This window comes from Dendrobates tinctorius, unplaced genomic scaffold, assembly GCF_039654945.1.
Source record: "Dendrobates tinctorius isolate UK_male_01 unplaced genomic scaffold, ASM3965494v1 ptg000011l, whole genome shotgun sequence".
Lineage (NCBI taxonomy): Eukaryota > Metazoa > Chordata > Amphibia > Anura > Dendrobatidae > Dendrobates > Dendrobates tinctorius.
The window spans coordinates 118,058,417-118,077,636 of record NW_027361679.1 but is presented as its reverse complement, the minus strand read 5'-3'; the positions used below and the strand labels follow the sequence as shown (position 1 = coordinate 118,077,636).

At 47.7% G+C, this 19,220-nt stretch overlaps 1 protein-coding gene and 1 long non-coding RNA gene across 7 annotated transcripts in view; one reads left to right on the top strand and one right to left on the bottom strand.

Annotated features, from left to right (window-relative positions):
* Nucleotides 1–9,224: 9,224 nt before the first annotated feature.
* LOC141050058 (uncharacterized) lies at nucleotides 9,225–12,927 on the bottom strand. Its single transcript, XR_012220475.1, has 2 exons — nucleotides 12,589–12,927; nucleotides 9,225–11,640 (listed from the first exon to the last, which is right to left on the bottom strand). It is a non-coding gene; the product is annotated as an uncharacterized lncRNA (long non-coding RNA).
* A 406-nt stretch (nucleotides 12,928–13,333) lies between these two features.
* The window catches only part of R3HDM4 (R3H domain containing 4), a 57,692-nt gene continuing 51,805 nt past the window's right edge, over nucleotides 13,334–19,220 (top strand). Inside the window, exon 1 of one of the 6 annotated variants that reach the window (XM_073546940.1) lies at nucleotides 13,334–13,707. Coding sequence is in view for 2 of the 6 variants with exons in the window: in XM_073546920.1 (XP_073403021.1) it covers nucleotides 13,658–13,707 (50 nt within the window). In the remaining 4 variants the exon portion in view is untranslated. Of the gene's footprint in view, nucleotides 13,708–13,729; nucleotides 13,765–19,220 lie in introns of those variants that run through there. The other 5 variants (XR_012220477.1, XM_073546947.1, XM_073546912.1 and 2 more) reach the window with 5 other exon arrangements.

Genomic DNA, 19,220 nt, shown 5'->3' with positions numbered 1-19,220 from the left:
CTGGTTACATGTCTAAGCATGCAACTGGTATTCAAATTTTTCAGATTTTTCCCTCGGCTAAAGGTCTTTGCGCACTTCTTACAGATAACCTTGGCCTGATCATGAGGATTTTGTTCAAAAAAGTGCCACACTGCACTCTTCCTACTTTGGCAGACATTTTGCGGCCTATCACGCTGTGATGTTTTGACCCTCTGGACAAGCTGTCCAGCAACTCTTTTGATTTTTGGAACCTGTCTTTGGAGTGCTCCGGGCCTGCCAGATAACAGCTGTTGCGATGTTGATGTCTGCTGTGGATGCTCCTCATCTGAGCTATTGGAAGCAGCACCCTCTTCCCCCAATGGATGCCAATCTGGGTCAACAACTGGGTCATCCATCACCTCCTCTTCAATGTCATGTGCACCTTCCTCTGTGTCACCGTGTATGGTGGTATAGTGTGCGGGAAGGGGCACCTGAGTCTCATCAGGGTCAGAATCTGGCTCTGTACACTGCGAGGACAATGTAGTGCTCTGAGTGAATGTACCAGCAGAATCATCTATCAGCGGCTGTGCATCAGTGCACTCCATGTCAGATTCATCTTGGCCTGGGTAATTCACCATTTCACTTGATAATCCAGGCATGGTATGTGAAAACAGCTCCATGGAGTAATCAGTAGTATGGCCTGCGTCATCCTTCAATCTTGGTTGTGGTGAAGGACACAAGGAAAGGTGTGGTTCATGAACATGAGCCTCCAATGACGACTCAGTGCTTTTACTTTTTACAACTTCAGAAGAGGAGGCGATAGAGCTGGAGGCTGAGTCAGCAATGTAAGACAAAACTTTTTCCTGATGCTCTGGCGTTAAAAGCGGTTTGCCAACTCTTAGAAAACTAAGCCTTCGAAGCCTTATGGAGCCAGACGATGACGCAGGCTCAACACCTCCTGCATTCGGTCCTATTTTGCTTTTGCCACTACCATCAGATCCACCACCAACACCATCATTACCAGCTGCCAACCCCCGCCCAATTCCACGGCCTCTTCCACCAGCCTTCCTCATTTTTGGTAGAAATGTAGACAAAATCCTACAAACTATATAGTAATGTAAAACAAGGTACAAGGTGTCTATAGGACAGGGGAGATTTAGATTTTCTGCAGACACTTGTGGACACTGGACACTTGGATTGTGTGAGGCCCACTGAATATCACAGCGCTATGTCACAGGCTCGATGGCACAGGTGTGAAAAAAGTGACTACAGGATAAGGGAGATTTTGAATTTCTGGGAGATTTTGAATTTCTGCAGACACTTGTGGACGCTGGACACTTGGATTGTGTGAGGCCCACTGAATATCACAGCGCTATGTCACAGGCTCGATGGCACAGGTGTGAAAAAAGTGACTACAGGATAAGGGAGATTTTGAATTTCTGGGAGATTTTGAATTTCTGCAGACACTTGTGGACACTGGACACTTGGATTATGTGAGGCCCACTGAATATCACAGTGCTATGTCACAGGCTCGATGGCACAGGTGTGAAAAAAGTGACTACAGGATAAGGGAGATTTTGAATTTCTGCAGACACTTGTGGACACTGGACACTTGGATTGTGTGAGGCCCACTGAATATCACAGTGCTATGTCACAGGCTCGATGGCACAGGTGTGAAAAAAGTGACTACAGGATAAGGGAGATTTTGAATTTCTGGGAGATTTTGAATTTCTGCAGACACTTGTGGACACTGGACACTTGGATTGTGTGAGGCCCACTGAATATCACAGCGCTATGTCACAGGCTCGATGGCACAGGTGTGAAAAAAGTGACTACAGGATAAGGGAGATTTTGAATTTCTGCAGACACTTGTGGACACTGGACACTTGGATTGTGTGAGGCCCACTGAATATCACAGTGCTATGTCACAGGCTCGATGGCACAGGTGTGAAAAAAGTGACTACAGGATAAGGGAGATTTTGAATTTCTGGGAGATTTTGAATTTCTGCAGACACTTGTGGACACTGGACACTTGGATTGTGTGAGGCCCACTGAATATCACAGCGCTATGTCACAGGCTCGATGGCACAGGTGTGAAAAAAGTGACTACAGGATAAGGGAGATTTTAAATTTCTGCCGACAATTGTGAACACTGGACACTTGGATTGTGTGAGGCCCACTGAATATCACAGCGCTATGTCACAGGCTCGATGGCACAGGTGTGAAAAAAGTGACTACAGGATAAGGGAGATTTTGAATTTCTGCAGACACTTGTGGACACTGGACACTTTTGGATTGTGTGAGGCCCAATGAATATCAGAGCGCTATGTCACAGGCTCGATGCAGCAGGTGTGAAAAAAGTGACTACAGGATAAGGGAGATTTTGAATTTCTGCAGACACTGGACACTTTTGGATTGTGTGAGGCCCAATGAATATCAGAGCGCTATGTCACAGGCTCGATGCAGCAGGTGTGAAAAAAGTGACTACAGGATAAGGGAGATTTTGAATTTCTGCAGACACTTGTGGACACTGGACACTTTTGGATTGTGTGAGGCCCACTGAATATCAGAGCGATATGTCACAGGCTCGATGGCACAGGTGTGAAAAAAGTGAATTGTAGAATTGGGCAGAATAGGAATCTCCCTAGAGTGTAGGTCTGTAAGAACGGAACAAGTCCTCCACTTATCCTTCCACAGTGACACACATATAGCTTCACTGTGGCTGTGATAACAGCCGTTACACGGTACTGTGTGAGGAGCGTACACCGCTGTATGGTGTGAATAAATGCACGCTCAGTACCTTAGCAGGACAAAAAAAAAATTGGGATTGCTTTTAAAAAAGCAGTTTGCAGAGCAGTGGGGAAACAGCAATGCAGCTGTCAGGAAGCCTTAGAAGGCAGCCTAACAACCAACACCGCTGATCCACCACAATATAGCCTCCCCTTGCACTGCACACACAGTGACTGGTGTGTTGCACAGGCAAAATCGCTAGCAGCAGAAGCAGTTTTTTTGTCTTCTTCCCTGCCTAACGCTCTCCCTACAGAATCAGCAACCTCTCCCTATGCTAAGATCGGCAGAAGTAAGATGGCGGTCGGCGTGCACGCCCCTTTTATAACCCCTGTGACGCCCACCAAAGCAAGCCAATCACTTGCATGCCCTTCTGAAAGATGGTGGCGACCCCTGCCTATGTCATCACGTTGCCCACAGTGTCCGTGGATCCTGATTGGCTGAAAAAGAGCGCTAAACAAACTTTTGAAACGCGACTTTGGCGCGTAAGTCGCCGACCTCGTGGCCGACCTCATCCTAGGGCCGGGTTTCGTTTCATGAAACCCGACTTTGCCAAAAGTCGGCGACTTTTGAAATTGTTCTACCCGTTTCGCTCAACTCTAGTCAAGACCTTTTGTCGTGGAGGTTGACACCTCAGAAGTAGGGGTGGGGGCAGTTTTGTCTCAGGGCCCTCCTACCCTTACTAATCTGAGACCTTGCGCCTTCTTATTTAAAAAATTTTCCTCTGCCGAGAGAAATTACGATGTCGGCAATAGAGAGTTATTGGCGGTAAAGTTGGCTTTTGAAGAATGGAGGCATTTCCTGGAGAGGGCCTTTCATCCCATTACAGTCATCAATGATCACAAAAATTTGGCCTATATCAAGTCTGCCAAGAGATTGACCCCTAGATAGGCTCGGTGGGTGCTTTTTTTTTCTCGATTTCAGTTTACCTTCACTTTCCGCCTGGGATCTTTAAAACATCAAGGCTGATGCCTTATCCCGAAGCTTTGATTCGGTGTCCCCTCCAGAACCTCCCTCCTCCATTCTTCAGCCAGGAGTAGTGGTGGCCGAAATCTCATCTGAGTTACAGAGAGGGATTTTGGAGGCCCAGGCTCGGGCTCCGGGTGGTAAACCCCCTGGTAAATTGTTTGTACCGGAACGTTTCCGTCTTGGACTTATGCAGGAATTTCATGATTCTATGTTGAGTGCTCATCCTGGGATTGCAGCTACCCGGGGGGCAATTGCGAGGGGTTTCTGGTGGCCCTCTATGGTAACAGATATTAAAAAGTTTGTGACTACATGTGGGGTGTGCACTTGTTCTATAAGTTCTCAGGTCTGGCCGGCCGGGGAGTTGGTGCCTTTGCCAATTCCGGATAGACCATGAGCACATTTGTCCATGGATTTTATCACAAATCTTCCTCCTTCCAGGGGCAACTCGGTGATATGGGTGGTGGTGAATAGGTTTTCAAAGCAAGCCCACTTTGTACCTCTCCTCGCGTTACCATCTGCTGAAACCCTGGCCCGTTTATTTATTCAGCATATAATTCGGTTGCATGGAGTGCCTATGAATGTGGTGTCAGACAGAGGGGTACAGTTTGTGGCCAGGTTCTGGAGGGCATTTTGCAAAAAGCTGGGGATTTCGTTGTCCTTCTCCTCTGCCTATCACCCAGAGTCTAATGGACAGACTGAGCGCATGAACCAACCATTGGAGCAGATTCTGAGATGCTTGGCCTCTTCCAGGCAGGAGGACTGGTGTGAGGTATTGCCCATGGCAGAGTTTGCGTTCATCGGTCGTGTGAGCCAATCCACTGAGAAGTCTCCCTTTCAGATCAACTATGGGTTTAACCCACATTTTGGAGAGTTTTCCCGCATGGATTCAGGTTATCCTGGTGCTGAGGATGTGACACAACGTCTTAGAATTCTTTGGAGGGAGGTTCAGAGGAATATTTCCAAGGCTCAGGAAAACTATAAGCGGTTTGCTGACAGGAGGAGGAGGCCAGGTCCAGCATTTGCAGTAGGGGAAAAGGTGTGGCTATCTACCTGCAATATCAAGCTTAAGATACCATCTATAAAGCTGGGCCCCAAGTTTATTGGCCCATACAAAGTTGTGGAGGTGGTTAACCCAGTAGCCTACCAACTGCAGCTGCCCACCTCCTTTAAAATTTCTGTTGTCTTCCACAGGTCCCTGTTAAAGCCTGTGGGGACTGTGAGAGAGGATTCCTCATCCAATGCTCTGCCAGTGCTGGTAGAGGGGCAGCTGGAGTATGAAGTAGGGCGCGTTGTTGACTCCCGGTGGGTGTGCAGGAGACTACAGTATCTGATACACTGGAAGGGGTACTCTCTGGAGAATCGGTCATGGGTTCCGGCCAGTTCGGTGCATGCCGATCGTCTGGTGCGGGCTTTCCACGCCAGATACCCAGACAAGCCTGGGGGTCCAGTGGCCCCCCGTTAAGAGGGGGGTACTGTCATGGTTTGGAGAGTGTTCTTGCCCTGCACTCACAGGGTTAAGTGTACGTGGCCTGGATCTGGGAGGGGTATTTATACTCACTCTTTACCAGGGTCCTCTGTCAGCTATGCTGTTGTTCTGGCTGTGTGTCTGACCCCTGGTGGGTTGTATACTTCATAGCTTGTTTGCTTCCTGTTGTGAACTCATTTTCTGGTCTGCCTCTGGTTTCTGGTGAGGGAACTGTTTGTGCTGACAGAGGAGTTGTGAGTTCTCTTTCCGGGCTCCCTCTGGTGGTGGCAGGAGGTAATGAAGCTGATCTAATTAACAGAGACCTGCCACCTGATAATGAGGACGACGATTGGACATCTGGAGTCTCAGACTGGATTTAAGACAGCCGACTCCCTATTCCCATGCTTGTGATTTTTTCTTGCCTCCTGAGGTCTTGGTTTCCAGCTCAGTTCCTGTCTTCTCAAGCTAAGTTTTCTCTGCTAATGTTCACATTTGATTTGGTTTTGTCTATTCAGTTTTTGTGTGGTCAGCCAGGCCCGGCTGGGGCTGTGCTGAATTTCCACTCTTATGTAACTGTATGTGCCAGTTTGCTTTTTGTCCCTTATTAGATTGGCCTCTTTTTGCTCTGTTCTCAGAATATGCCAGAGTGCTGCTATAGTGGGTGAAGTCTAGTGACTTTAGGGTTTTTTTTTGCTATCAGAAGTGTTGGACATTTTTGCAGGGTTTTTTTTAGTGTGATTGCAGAGAGAATCTTTGCTTTCCTGTCCTTTCTTGTTAGTGTGGGCTCCATCGTTTGCTCAGCCTATTTTCCTACCTGTGTTTGTGCTTTCATTTTATTTCACCGTCAATACATGTGTGGGGGATGTCTATTCCTTTTGGGTCTGCTCTGGGGCAGTTTAGATTTCCCCTTTTCTTGCTTTAGGCTTATTTAGTCCTCCGGCTGTGATGAGGCGTCTAGAATCATCGTAGGTACGCTCCACGGCTGCTGTTAGTTGTGTGGTTAGGATCAGGGGTCTGCAATCCGTGTAGTTACAACCTCTCTGGTTTTCTGTGACTTAGCTTGGTTTTGTTTTCCTCCTCGGTGACCCAATCATAGCACTTCCTGTGTATGACCCTGTCTGTACCCTCACTCTGTACTCCATCTCTCGTTTTGGTATTATTGTCTTTTCTGGTTCTGACCTCCTGGCTTGGCTATCGTTACTCCGTTAGTTTAACCCTATTGGACTGTCTATTGCCCGTTCTGGTTTTCTGATCTATTGCTACGTCCTGACTATCCATTCTGTCTAACCCTTTGGTACTGTCGTGCTATCTTGTGCTTTGACCCTGGCTTGATCTGGTTTCTGTCTCTGTCTATGCCTCTTGGTAACATTGTCCTGTAGTTACCCTTTTAGGAGTTTTCCTCAGCTCCTAGCTCTCTGGAGTTTAGACCACGCCCTCAGCAGTCACATGCTTCAGGTCCTGTGAGCCTGGAGCATGCATTGTCACCACTTCTGCCGGTACAGGTATCTTTGTGCACAGTTTTGTACTCAGGACATGCGCACTGGCTCAGTGAGTAAGGCATAGGTGCAGGGCTAGTGAGGGATTCAGGTATCCTGGTCGGCGACAGGTGAAGAGCCTGTATAGGGAACGCTATGAGTGTTCAGGGACACTGCCTCAGGGGAGTGCAGGAGGTCTCCACGTCCCCGTTCCCTATTGCAGGGCCCACCGTTGTAACTGTTTCCCCGGTGTTCCCTTTTTGTCTTGTTGTTTCAGTGTTTCAGTTACCAACCTGCGGGTCGTGTCACACAGGACAGGTATACGTGACAGTCTTGTTATTTCAGGTACCGACCTGCGGGTCGTGTCACACAGGACAGGTACATGTGACAGTGATCCTGGCAAAATGACTGGAAGCATTATCTGCTATCCATCCAACAACTTTTTTACACTGGTCTTGCTTCAAGAGTGGTATTCCATGCCCCCACAAGGTTTGACAGTTAGCTAGATCGACATGTTGTGTGTGTTGTGCTCCCACAGCAAGCACAGTTTCACTTTGCCCTTGGCCTCTGCTCTCACCATCAGCATCATGTCCACTTCCCTGTCCATTACCATGTGCCTTGCCCATTTTAAATTACATATGATGTATGCCTTTTGAGGAAACTTTGAAGGATTACTATAGCACCAAAATTTGACCACCTCAGATGGACTTGTTATGTAAGGGGGTGAGACATGTCCTTCTTGCTTCCCTTCTTATTGCCTTTTATTTGTTAATATGCACATATTGCTAATATTGATAATGTATATGTTGAATGCTTGCGGTACTGCTACATATAAATATGTATTACCGCTCACCTTACTGGTACTGCCACACATATAATGTGTTACCATGTTTTAGAGTCTGCATTCCTTAGAGCTACACTGTATATTGATGTTCATGTGTAGTATAGAGTAAGTGCATTCTTTAGGGGTCATTAGAGGAGGGCACTTTAGTAGATAGTTCTTATTCATAAGGTAAGTGTAGTTCTGCTTTGGGCCACTAGATGGGGGCATACTAGTGGGCCTTATCTTTATAGCTGATAGGATGTTTATAGAGATTAATTGTAGGAGGGGTTGCCGGGTAGTTAAAGGGAAGCTTGTAGGAAGTTAGGTCAGATGGGGCCAGGGTGCCCTAGTGTCCACATGAGCTGTAGGCCTGGACAGCTTGGCAGCCATGCAATGTTAAAGCGCTGCAGCCCACGTTTTCCACGGCCATTGTGTGTTATAGCAGTGGGCCAGAATAAGAAGGGAAAGCTGTGGTGACTAATCGCCTGGTCAGATGCTTTTAGGGCAGGAGTCGGTTGGGCAGAAGAGATGAAAGAAGTTAGAGCTTCAACAAGATCGGTACAGGCGGGACGGATGCTTTACCAGAGGCAACCAAACCTGGTGACTGATGATTTTGAGTCTGGGGCGAAACAGGCAGAAAGAATTGTCATCATGGCGAGGTCAGGCCAGGAAGGAATTGGGGAGCAGTCTAGGACGGTCCGGTCCGGGTGTGTACTGCACAGAAGTGACAGCCAGAAAGGGAAAGATGAGGAAACCAGCAAGTGTCATGATGTACCAACTATGGATGTAACGTGTGAAGTACTCAGTAAAGAAAATGTTAAAGTTAACTTGGATTGTGTCTCCATTGCTGGAGGCCACCTGAAAGAGGGACCGTCGTCACTTGGGAAGTGCCCAGAGGAAGCTGAATCTGGAGATGCAGGTATGCTGAAGAGTAGTTTTCTGTAGGGGAAGGACTGGTATAGATGTTGCAGTAATTTGGGTCACGACTACAGTCCTGTCCCTCCCTTACAGTTAGAGTGCAGGAGCACTCCTACTGTAACTAAATAAGTAAAAAGCAAAAATGCTTGAAATAATACAGGGTTCTTAGTAATACTGTTTTTGATCAAAAATAGCATAAAAGCCATCCCACCTCATCCCATAGGGTCTGTTTATTTTGCTTCTTGTAGGTTTTGTATGCTTTATTGTCAAAGTGAACATGTGTTTATGTGCTGCATGTATACCAACTTAAATCAAGCTCAATTTTTTATTTTTTTTTATTTTTGCATTCTGTGCAAGCCGGGGTGTGGCCTCCCTCTTTCCTGAGCTGGAAATAACATTTAAAGGCTTCCCTAGACTGGTGTCCACAGGTCGGGACCCGGACTTTTTGTCTGCCCTTATTCACACATTGAGGTCAACTCTGACACGTAGTAAGGTTTTTAATATTAGACAGCGTAGGATCGTCCCGATCAGAGTAACCTTGTCGACGATGGGTTGGCTTTAATGCTATTTTTGATCAAAAATCGTATGACTAAAAACCCTGTATTATTTAAATACATCTTTGCTTTTTACTTATTTAATTACAGCAGAGATTATGCTTATATTCTTCTTGTAGGTTTTGTATGCTTTATGGCCAAAGTGAACATGCATTTATTTGCTGCATATATTGATAGGGAGAGGGTTAAATTAACCCTTCACGGTTGATCCAGTGATTTGGAAATTATTCCACAGAGTGTTGCTAGCAATTCAAATGACTACACGGAGAAGGGGGTCTCTGTACGGGACGATCCAAGGAGATTGCTAAACCCATTTATTTTAGTCACTTCTTTCATATTATTTTGCTTAATTATGCAAAGTTCTCAACTGCCAATAGCATCACTTCACTTTATAAGCCAATAATATTGCAAGAAAACCAGAAATTGCATATATGTCCGTATTTACATAGCATAGAAAGTAGTATAATGGCATATTCTTCAGAGTAATATACCCCCGGGTCCCTTATCTTGCACCTGATGAGGAACAGTCTGGTTTCATGACAGCCTGAACTTTTCATCCCAGTTACAAAAAATTTATCTTACAGCAACAAAAATAGAGAAACGAAACCTTCAGAGAATGGAGAAAATGAAACTTCAGCTTTGATTTTAGTTTTAACCCTTCACAATCCCCCCTAGATAATTTTTTTTAACACATATGCAGCATCAGAGGTGCTATCCCAAGCTAGCAGCTTAAGGGGTACTGGTCTTCACATGACTGATGCCGTGTTACCAGTCATGGCTGTCGCGGCGCACCCATCCCCCTTGTATACTGCAATTCACGAATAACATTTTTTGATGACGGTGGTGGCGATCTTTTGTAGGTAGCCATGTGCTTGGCTTCAACATCTTCATCAAGTAGCCTTTTGAGATCGGTGCAGAGAAGAGCAGGGGCAACGACGCCTTTGTTATCATCATTAGTTGTCTTAGAGCAGAATTTCCTAATACATACAGAAATACACCAAAAAACAAATTTTAGTATCACATATACAACAAGGATACAGGCAGCAATGTGTAACAAGCTTTGCAAGATCCCAGCTATCCAGCCCTCAATTCCCTTAAACCAATTGGCTGGATTGAGAAAGGAGAAGGTGTCTGACCACCAACTGTCCTTATTACGGTCATTGCCGTTATCGTATTGATCTCTGAGTCTTTGAATGTTTTCTAACTTTAACTTCATAGTACTGTTAGGATCTATATAATGACAGTAAGCGGGTCCGATGAACTGACACATACCACCTTGTGCTGCTCTTAAGTAGTCCAGCACTATAGTATGTTGATTAGTGACTATAATCAGTTGATTTTGGACAGCAACAGTAGTATTAAGTATATCCAATATATCCCAAATTTGATCATCTAGTCTGTGGCCCTAACCAATTTATCCCACATTTGTGTAATCATAGGGTAGATGAAAACAGAACTGACAATTTTATTGGCCACACTCATCTGTGCTGTATGTGGTCTCCCTGAAGGTCGGGGTGAATTGTCCGCAGCTCTTTTGTATAATGTATGTTTGGGTATAGCCTGTGCATCCAACTGTTTGTTTGGAATAGCAAAGGTGGCCAGGGTCAAGCGACCCAGAGTACAAGTATCTCTTACCCCTACTGGCAACCATTTATAAGCATTGTCTCCACATACCCAGAACATATCATCAGGTAAATCCCATAGGGCTGAACGTTGCAGTACCTATCTACAGTATGAACTAAGTCTATGAATGCAGATGCATTCTGAAGCATACACCATGCTGGAGATTGTCCTAAAGGGCTACAATAACCTACATCAGGATTTCCACAAGTGGGGGTTCCTGGTACATATTCAGAGGACTCATTACAAGATATATTGCCAGGAATACTGGCACAGGTTTCGTTAGAACCCTGGGGAAACAAATTAGAAACTTCCCATGATGTGTTATGTAACCTTCTTTCTAACAACATTGGTTTGAAGGCAGTAGAGTGTGAAGTTACATTGAAACTGACTTGTAAACCATACGTTGGAATTTGCCCTAGATTGGTTAGGCTAGTCTTATTCTTAGGGACCCAAGCCCCTCCTTTGTATGCCAAATATTGAAGTTGTGTATTGCTTCCTGAAAGGTTACCTTGCCACCAGGGGTATCCCACCCATCCCACAATAGGTATACCAACAGTTAAATTCCATAACTTAGCATTATCTGTGGCATTATTAGCGAGTGTGTCAGAACAGTCAGTCCAAGCAAATAACTCTCAGGTGGAACAGGAATAGCCAAAAAGGGGATGCTCGTGGCTGACATTGGTGAATACACGCAGATCCAACAGTCTGCCAGAGACTGGGAATTGCCCAACAAATCTCTCAGTAATTTTTCATGATGTTGTATAAACTTATTATTCAAGGACGTTGGGGAATTTAGGCTGTCCCATGCGGTTACCAAAAATAATATGGAAAATGCGAAAGACCAAAACATTTTGCCCCCTTATTTGCTATTGGCTTGTTTAACCAGCTTGCAGTGCGATGCGTGAATCCAAGCCGGTCTTCCTTCTAGTTTCACTGATATAGGGGTGATGAGGAGGACTTGATATGGACAGTCATACAAGGGTTCTAGTCCGTGCTTCCTGACATGCCTTTTCACGACTACAAAATCACCAGGCTTCCGGTTATGACAGGTGTCGGTTTCTGTTGAATCTGAAAGAGAAGAAGAAACTAGAGCATGGGTGTTAGCAAGATTTTTACTAAGCTGAATAACACATTAAACAGCACGGTCAGTTTCTTCTGATAACTGCTGGGGCTGGAAGTTTGCAATTGGGGGCCTAGAACCAAACAATATCTCATATGGGGACAGGCCATGTTTTGCAATAGGGGTAGTACGAATGTGGTATAGTACAATGGGTAGGAGCTCTGGCCATGGAGCCGTAGTCTCCTGCATCATTTTGGTCAATTGTCCCTTCAGTGTGCCATTCAGCCTCTCAACTTTCCCACTGGATTGTGGGTGGTACGGAGCATGGAGGGCCACAGTGGATCCAAGCATTGTCAGAGCTTCTTGGTACACATGAGAAGAAAAGGCCGGACTGTCATGTCCCACGACTTGGGAAATCAATTAATATTTGCATTGTTTGTGTTGCATCTCTTTTGCTAGGCAGAAGTTTGCCTTTCCCTGTATTTTGTTCCAACTCTCTCCCTGTAGTCCTGTGATGTATGTTTGTTCCCTCCTTATTCTCCATTTTGTGATCGTCCCTCCATCTGTATGCTTCCTGTTACATGTCCTCTGAAGAATATTCCTTTTTACCTGCTGCTTTCATCATAATACAAGAATTTCAGTTAAAGCATCCCTCTTTTCCTGGAGTCTTCTTACATGAGATCGTGGCTGAGTTAAGCTGTCTGATTAATCGGTATGAACTACAGGTCAATACGGAAGGGGCCCAGAAAGAGAGGTCTATCCAGGCACCATACGTTCTACATATCCATGAGTCAGAATACGGACCTTGATCACTTTCAACAACTTCTGGAACCCCATATCTGCATATGACCTCCCTCACCAGTTTCTTCGCTGTGGTTTTTGCGGTCATGTTGGTAACAGGGAATGCTTCCGGCCAACTGGAGAACATGTCAACAACAAACAAACAGTATTCATACCTTCCAGACTTAGGCAACGTGATATGGTCCACCTGGAGCCTTTGCAAAGGATAGTCGGGCTTAGCAAGATGCTTCGGGGGTACACGTTGAAGTTGACCGGGATTACATGTCTGACAGATGTAATATGCACGATTGAGCACTGTCAAAACTGTGGAAATTCCTGGGACCCAGTAGAATATTTGCACCAGTGTGAGGGCCTGATTTTTTCCTTGATGTGTAGGTCCATGTGCCCATGTGGCAATAGCAGGGTACATCCGCTTATGCTAGTTTCACACTAGCGTTTATTTCCTGCAGCGCACGGCACCGCTAGGCCCCGCCCCCTGCCCGCCCCATCCGGTCATCGCCGCCTACTAGCGCACATGGGCGCTTGCGATCTGCGCCCTAGTAGGCGGCGATGACCGGATGGGGCGGGCAGGGAGCCGGCAGGGGGCGGGGCTTACCGGCGCCGTGCGCTGCAGGAAATAAACGCTAGTGTGAAACTACAGTCTAATACAACCCTGCTCCCCATACGATGTGTGCAAGCATCCCTCTCACTCACCATACGGTGTCTGCAACCACCCCCCTCCCAATACCGTGTTTGTACCCATCCCACCTTGATCCCCATAATTTGTCTTCAAATTCCTCTCCTCCCTATTAAAATAAATCTTCTGGTGTGTATAGCTTCACCAAAACAGCACCGTTTTGTGCGCTGCCGCCTAGTGACGTCACAGGGTCATCAGCTGATCTGAGCACGCTGCTGACGTCACCCTGACCGGGCGGGCTGCACCATCGCTGAGCCTGAGCCGCCTGATCGGCTCAGAAAGCTACCGATTCCCACTACGGGAGGGGGCGGCAGAATGCACCTGCCGGTGACACATCAGGCACCAGACGGGAACATCCCCTGCCCGCCGGACCCGATCCCCTACATACGCCCCTCACCACATCGCGGGTCACGCCTACGTATGGCGTCACGGGAGGAGCCGCTCAGCTCACTTGTTGTTTGTGATGTCAGCGGCTGATAAGGGAGGCGTGGCCTCACTGACGTTATTTCCTCCGGGAGTGGAAAACAGAGTCCGTACCGAGCGCCGGGATGGTGAATAACCGGAACACCGAGCTTGTGGGGGAGGAGGAGAGGCCTCGGTGAGTCCTGAGCATAGAGAGCCGGCGTGGGTGTTATATGTGCCGGCAGCTGTCAACGTGAGTGTGGGGTGTGCGACGTGTCAGCTCCCGTTCCGGCTGTCTGTGCAGGTGTGTCGTGCTGACCAGTTTGAGCGCCCTGTGCTGACCTTTATCCTGAGCACTGAGCTGGCGTATAGTGTGAGCGCCCTGTGCCGTGCTGACCTTTATCCTGAGCACTGAGCTGGCATAGTGTGAGCTCCCTGTGCTGACCTTTATCCTGAGCACTGAGCTGGCGTATAGTGTGAGCGCCCTGTGCCGTGCTGACCTTTATCCTGAGCACTGAGCTGGCGTAGTGTGAGCTCCCTGTGCTGACCTTTATCCTGAGCACTGAGCTGGCGTAGTGTGAGCTCCCTGTGCTGACCTTTATCCTGAGCACTGAGCTGGCGTAGTGTGAGCCCCCTGTGCTGACCTTTATCCTGAGCGCTGAGCTGGCGTACAGTGTGAGCTCCCTGTGCTGACCTTTATCCTGAGCGCTGAGCTGGCGTACAGTGTGAGCTCCCTGTGCTGACCTTTATCCTGAGCACTGAGCTGGCGTAGTGTGAGCGCCCTGTGCTGACCTTTATCCTGAGCACTGAGCTGGCGTAGTGTGAGCACCCTGTGCTGACCTTTATCCTGAGCGCTGAGCTGGCGTACAGTGTGAGCCCCCTGTGCTGACCTTTATCCTGAGCGCTGAGCTGGCGTACAGTGTGAGCCCCCTGTGCTGACCTTTATCCTGAGCGCTGAGCTGGCGTACAGTGTGAGCCCCCTGTGCTGACCTTTATCCTGAGCGCTGAGCTGGCGTACAGTGTGAGCCCCCTGTGCTGACCTTTATCCTGAGCGCTGAGCTGGCGTACAGTGTGAGCCCCCTGTGCTGACCTTTATCCTGAGCGCTGAGCTTGCGTACAGTGTGAGCCCCCTGTGCTGACCTTTATCCTGAGCGCTGAGCTGGCGTACAGTGTGAGCCCCCTGTGCTGACCTTTATCCTGAGCGCTGAGCTTGCGTACAGTGTGAGCGCCCTGTGCTGACCTTTATCCTGAGCGCTGAGCTTGCGTACAGTGTGAGCCCCCTGTGCTGACCTTTATCCTGAGCGCTGAGCTGGCGTACAGTGTGAGCCCCCTGTGCTGACCTTTATCCTGAGCGCTGAGCTGGCGTACAGTGTGAGCCCCCTGTGCTGACCTTTATCCTGAGCGCTGAGCTGGCGTACAGTGTGAGCCCCCTGTGCTGACCTTTATCCTGAGCGCTGAGCTGGCGTACAGTTTGAGCGCCCTGTGCTGACCTTTATCATGAGCGCTGAGCTGGCGTACAGTGTGAGAGCCCTGTGCTGACCTTTATCCTGAGCGCTGAGCTGGCGTAGTGTGAGCACCCTGTGCTGACATTTATCCTGAGCGCTGAGCTGGCGTACAGTGTGAGCCCCCTGTGCTGACCTTTATCCTGAGCGCTGAGCTGACGTACAGTGTGAGCGCCCTGTGCTGACCTTTATCCTGAGCGCTGAGCTGGCGTACAGTGTGAGCCCCCTGTGCTGACCTTTATCCTGAGCGCTGAGCTGGCGTACAGTTTGAGCGCCCTGTGCTGACCTTTATCATGAGCGCTGAGCTGGCGTACAGTTTGAACGCCCTGTGCTGACCTTTATCCTGAGCGCTGAGCTGGCGTACAGTGTGAGCGCCCTGTGCTGAACTTTATCCTGAGCGCTGAGCTGGCGTACAGTGTGAGCGCCCTGTGCTGAACTTTATCCTGAGCGCTGAGCTGGCGTACAGTGTGAGCGCCCTGTGCTGAACTTTATCCTGAGCGCTGAGCTGGCGTACAGTGTGAGCGCCCTGTGCTGAACTTTATCCTGAGCTGGCGTACAATGGGAGCGCCCTGTGCTGACCTTTATCCTGAGCGCTGATCTGGCGTAGTGTGAGCGCCCTGTGCTGACCTTTATACTGAACTGGCGTACAGTGTGAGCCCCCATAGCCCTGACCGGGACGCACTTTTCTGTGCCGGCCATCACCACCTATCAGCCCAGAGCAAACCTTTTTTGCTTGTTTTAAGGAAAAGTCGATTTTTGAAAAATAAAAAGCTCTGGATGGTGTCTAAGGTGATATTGGCTGTGACACCCCCCCCCCCCCCCCCCCCCCCCCAAAAACATCACCAGCTCAGGAATACAGCACTTAATGCATCTGTAACCAGGTTCACCATACTTGCATCACTGAAGGAATTTTGGACCTGGTGAGGCTGGTGTCCCTACTTTAAGCAGCTATTCTGACAAGGATTTTCAATCTCTGCACTCCCAAATGGGATAAGTGGGCAAAGATTGAGATCGAACTTTCTTAATGGATTACACTACCATTCTGACATTAAATTTTCAGTGTAAATATAGCAGCCTCATCAGGTCTGAGATCTATTCAACAATTTGTGCAGTTTGGTGAAATCTGATGACTGATCCACTTTAACGAGTTTGTCCATTTGTTGCTCTTTTGAAAGGGATGTAAGCCTCACACTTTTGCATAATGATGGATGGGTCCTCTGTCCTCTCTCCACCGTGACTGCTGCAACCAGTAAGTGGCCAGCGAGAACCATGGCAAGCCCTCATACATACAAATGTCGGGCACCCATGACAGTCACTGCTTTCCCAGTTTTCCTTCCTCCAGACACTTGTTTCTACAGCCTGTGGCTTGATGATTCAGGACTTTTTCGGGCTTGTGGATCAGCGGTGTCTGGAGTAGGAGAAAAGTATACTGAATAGTAACAGTACTAAAGTGAAGCATGACGGTGTCTCTGTGACTGGGCTTTAGAGTTACCATTACTTTAGAGTGATCAATGAGTGGAACAGGCTGCCAAGAGAAGTGGTGAGTTCTCCTTCAATGGAAGTCTTCAAACAGAGGCTGGACAGACATCTGACTGGGATGATTTAGCGAATCCTGCTTTGAGCAGGGGGTTGGACCAGATGGCCCAGGAGGTCCCTTCCAACTCTACGTTTCTATGATTCTGCTTGCATGATGGCGTCAATCAAGTATCAGGAAATCCTAGAAGGCATAAGGCTTGCTGAGGAAGCAGACACTTGGACGTCATTGGGCTTTCCAGCTGAACAATGATCTCAAACGTACATCAATGTCCACTAGTGTTTGGTTTCAGAAGAAGTCCTGGAGTAGCCATCTGTCACCTGACATGAACCAGATAGAGAATAATTGGGATTTTCTGAAGAAGACTGTTGTAGCACGCAAATCCAAGAATATTAGGGCACTCATTACCCATGAGTGCATGTGCTAAGATTCCTCAGGTACACTGGCAGAATCTGGTATCTGGTTAACAAAGAGGCATAGCTAGGGAGGCGGCACGGGATGGGGTGAAACATCTGAGTGGGCCCTGTTATGATTAGATCACCGAGGAGGATAGCCTGGGAATAATAAGCTAGGCAACCAGATTGGTTGGTAACTAAGTGGATTGCAGACCCCTAAACTAACAACACAACTAGAATTAGCCGTGGGACGTACCTACGATGCCCTAGATGCCTCGGCACAGCCAAAGAGTTAACTAAGCCTAAAGCAATAAACGGGAAAGCTAAACTGCCCCGGAGTAGAACCCCCAAAGGAATAGCCCCCAAGCATATATTGCCGGTGAGACAAGATGAGGCACAAACACAGGCAGAAAATAGAGTAAGCAAATGATGGGGCCCAAACTGTCTAGATAGTATATTTCCTGTCCTGTCTGCAATCACGCAAAAAAACTCAAGAAAAATCCAACTCCTCTGATATGCAAAAATACTGAGGCCACACGACCTCTACCCCACAAGATCAACATTCTGGTGTGAACTGGAAGCAAAACAAATTATACTGATATAACTGGGGACTAGCAATACTGAAGAGACTGACATAAGCTGTGACATATGGAACGGGGTCCAGCACTGGTCCCAGCCAGGAACAATGCTGAACCCACACAGCAAAGCAGAAAGCAGAGAAAGGCGAAAACTGGATCAAATGCAAAAAGATTCCAACAAACAAATCACTTATCTGAATGATGCAGGACCAAGCAGGGGGCAAGAGGACTTCAAAATGCACAGAAAGAAAACCAAATCACCAGCAGCAACTGAGGGAAGCTTGTTGACTTAAATCTTCCCAGTCTGTAACACCTGATCTCCACTCATCCTCTTCAGGTAATTGACTTCTGTCAACCCGACCAGCTCCATTACCTGCAGCAACCACCAGAGGGAGCCCAAACTCAGAAGTCAGGTCACAAGTGTTCACAACAGGGCCCCTTGCCTGGTCACCCTGATTATAACTACATTGGTGTACCCCAATTGTGGGTATAGGAAAACATCCGCATATGACCTTGGTGTTACTGAAAATAAATCTGTATGACCAACACCAATATTACCGCTATACTGTGGCCATATAGTGGTAGACACCAGTCCTGCAGAACTTACAAGTGATCCCAGTACAGTTATAGATAGTGACTGACAGCTGACATTCTTCCTGATGGAGTCGTTCATTCGTCTCTTCCATCGGTCCCAGACCGACATAGCAACTTCTTCCCGTTATGACTCATCTGTAAAGATTAGAACAGACACATTTGACTACTCACATTCCCAGCCCCGTCCCCATCTATTCCTGACCTGCGTAATCTCTTCATTCTTCTGATACAGCAGCGGCAGTTCAGTATTGGGGTATGTGTCCCTATTACTGCACTTATTGTGTGGTACATTAACAGTGCTCTTCTTTCCTCACATAGTGCCCCTTACATAGAGGGTACAAGGAAGGCATTACTATCAGAGCTGAATGTGGCTTTTAAGTTCAGAAAGGTTGGGGAGGTCTCTGCTCTAGTGGGTAAAATTGCTCCCTAGAAAGTAGTAATGAGTCCGGAGTTCCCCTTTACACAGTAGCCCCCACACTATATGTTGGGCCCCACATAGTCCCCTAATGTGATGGCCCTAACATGAGCTTCCACACTAGTGCCCAAACTGTATAACGGTTCCCACAGCAGCCTCTTCAGTGTATGAGCCCCCCCCCCTGCACAGTCACACCAAAAGTTTTAATATAATAAACTTCGTATATTTGTCAAATCCAGGATACTGACATGTCCACCAGCGTTTGTCATCACACATAATAACATATCGCGCCGGGACTCTGATGTCTTGTGCTCGCGCCTCTACCACCGCATTGCCCTCCCGTTCTGTAGACCACAGTTTTAAAAGGATGGCACAGACTGACCAAACTAAGTCTCACCCCTTGGAGCCCCATGGTGGGGCCTATCTCGTATATATACCCTTCCACCTGCTTGGTTTCCATAATTCTCCACCCCCTTATTTGACAGCTCTGGCATCATAGAGCCAGAGAAGGGTGGTAATAGATGGACAACAAGCAAGTGGGAAGGTGTATGTAAATGATTGACCCTACTGTAAAGCCCCGGACGCCTGGACTTTGCTTGACAAGTCATTCTGTGCCGACAGTCCCTGTTAAAGCAACGTACTGTTTACAGAACAGAGCGGTAGTGTAAGGAGATCGTCACCCTGCTCTACC